At 35.1% G+C, this 572-nt stretch overlaps 1 protein-coding gene across 1 annotated transcript in view; it reads left to right on the top strand.

Annotated features, from left to right (window-relative positions):
- Positions 1–572, top strand: part of LOC107757856 (gamma-aminobutyric acid receptor subunit gamma-2-like) — a 47,638-nt gene that overhangs the window by 22,987 nt on the left and 24,079 nt on the right. The window contains exon 7 of the mRNA XM_016575452.1: positions 147–284. Coding sequence (XP_016430938.1) covers positions 147–284 — 138 coding nt within the window. The remainder of the gene's footprint in view (positions 1–146; positions 285–572) is intronic.

Below are 572 nucleotides of genomic sequence, written 5' to 3'. Positions count from 1 at the left end.
TCTTAGCTGAATGACATTTACATATACATTTATGCACTTACACATTTTATCCAAAGCAACTTTTTTATTTTATTACTTTCCAATAGCCACTGTGCAGCTATTTGTTGTTGTTTTTTTGGACCAACTCCATTTCTTTGTTTGTGCAGATGGCTACCCCAAGGAGGAGATTGTATACAAGTGGAAGCGCAGCTCGGTGGAGGTTGGAGACATCCGCTCTTGGCGTCTTTACCAGTTCTCCTTTGTTGGCCTGAGAAATACCACAGAGGTTGTCAGGACTGTGTCTGGTACAGTTTCAGCTTTTTGTTACATCTTAAATACTTGCATGTTTTTTTTTCTTAAATTTCTAAAATGTGTTGCAAACTTGTTTGCAAAAACAAGGTTAATTGAACAGAAGGGCCCAATATTTTTGATTTTATACCATTTGACATTGAAGCAACAGTAATGGGAAGTTTGTGTACTAAAATACAGTATATGTGACCCTGGACCACAAAAAAAAAAAAAAGTATTTTTTTAGCATTAGCCAGCAATACATTGTATGGGTCAAAATTATTGATTTTTCTTTTATGCCAAAA

The sequence above is a fragment of the Sinocyclocheilus rhinocerous genome, unplaced genomic scaffold (assembly GCF_001515625.1).
Source record: "Sinocyclocheilus rhinocerous isolate Xijiao unplaced genomic scaffold, SAMN03320098_v1.1 scaffold2338, whole genome shotgun sequence".
Taxonomy (NCBI): domain Eukaryota; kingdom Metazoa; phylum Chordata; class Actinopteri; order Cypriniformes; family Cyprinidae; genus Sinocyclocheilus; species Sinocyclocheilus rhinocerous.
Note: the sequence above shows the minus strand (reverse complement) of the source record. Positions and strands in the feature narration are given on the sequence as shown.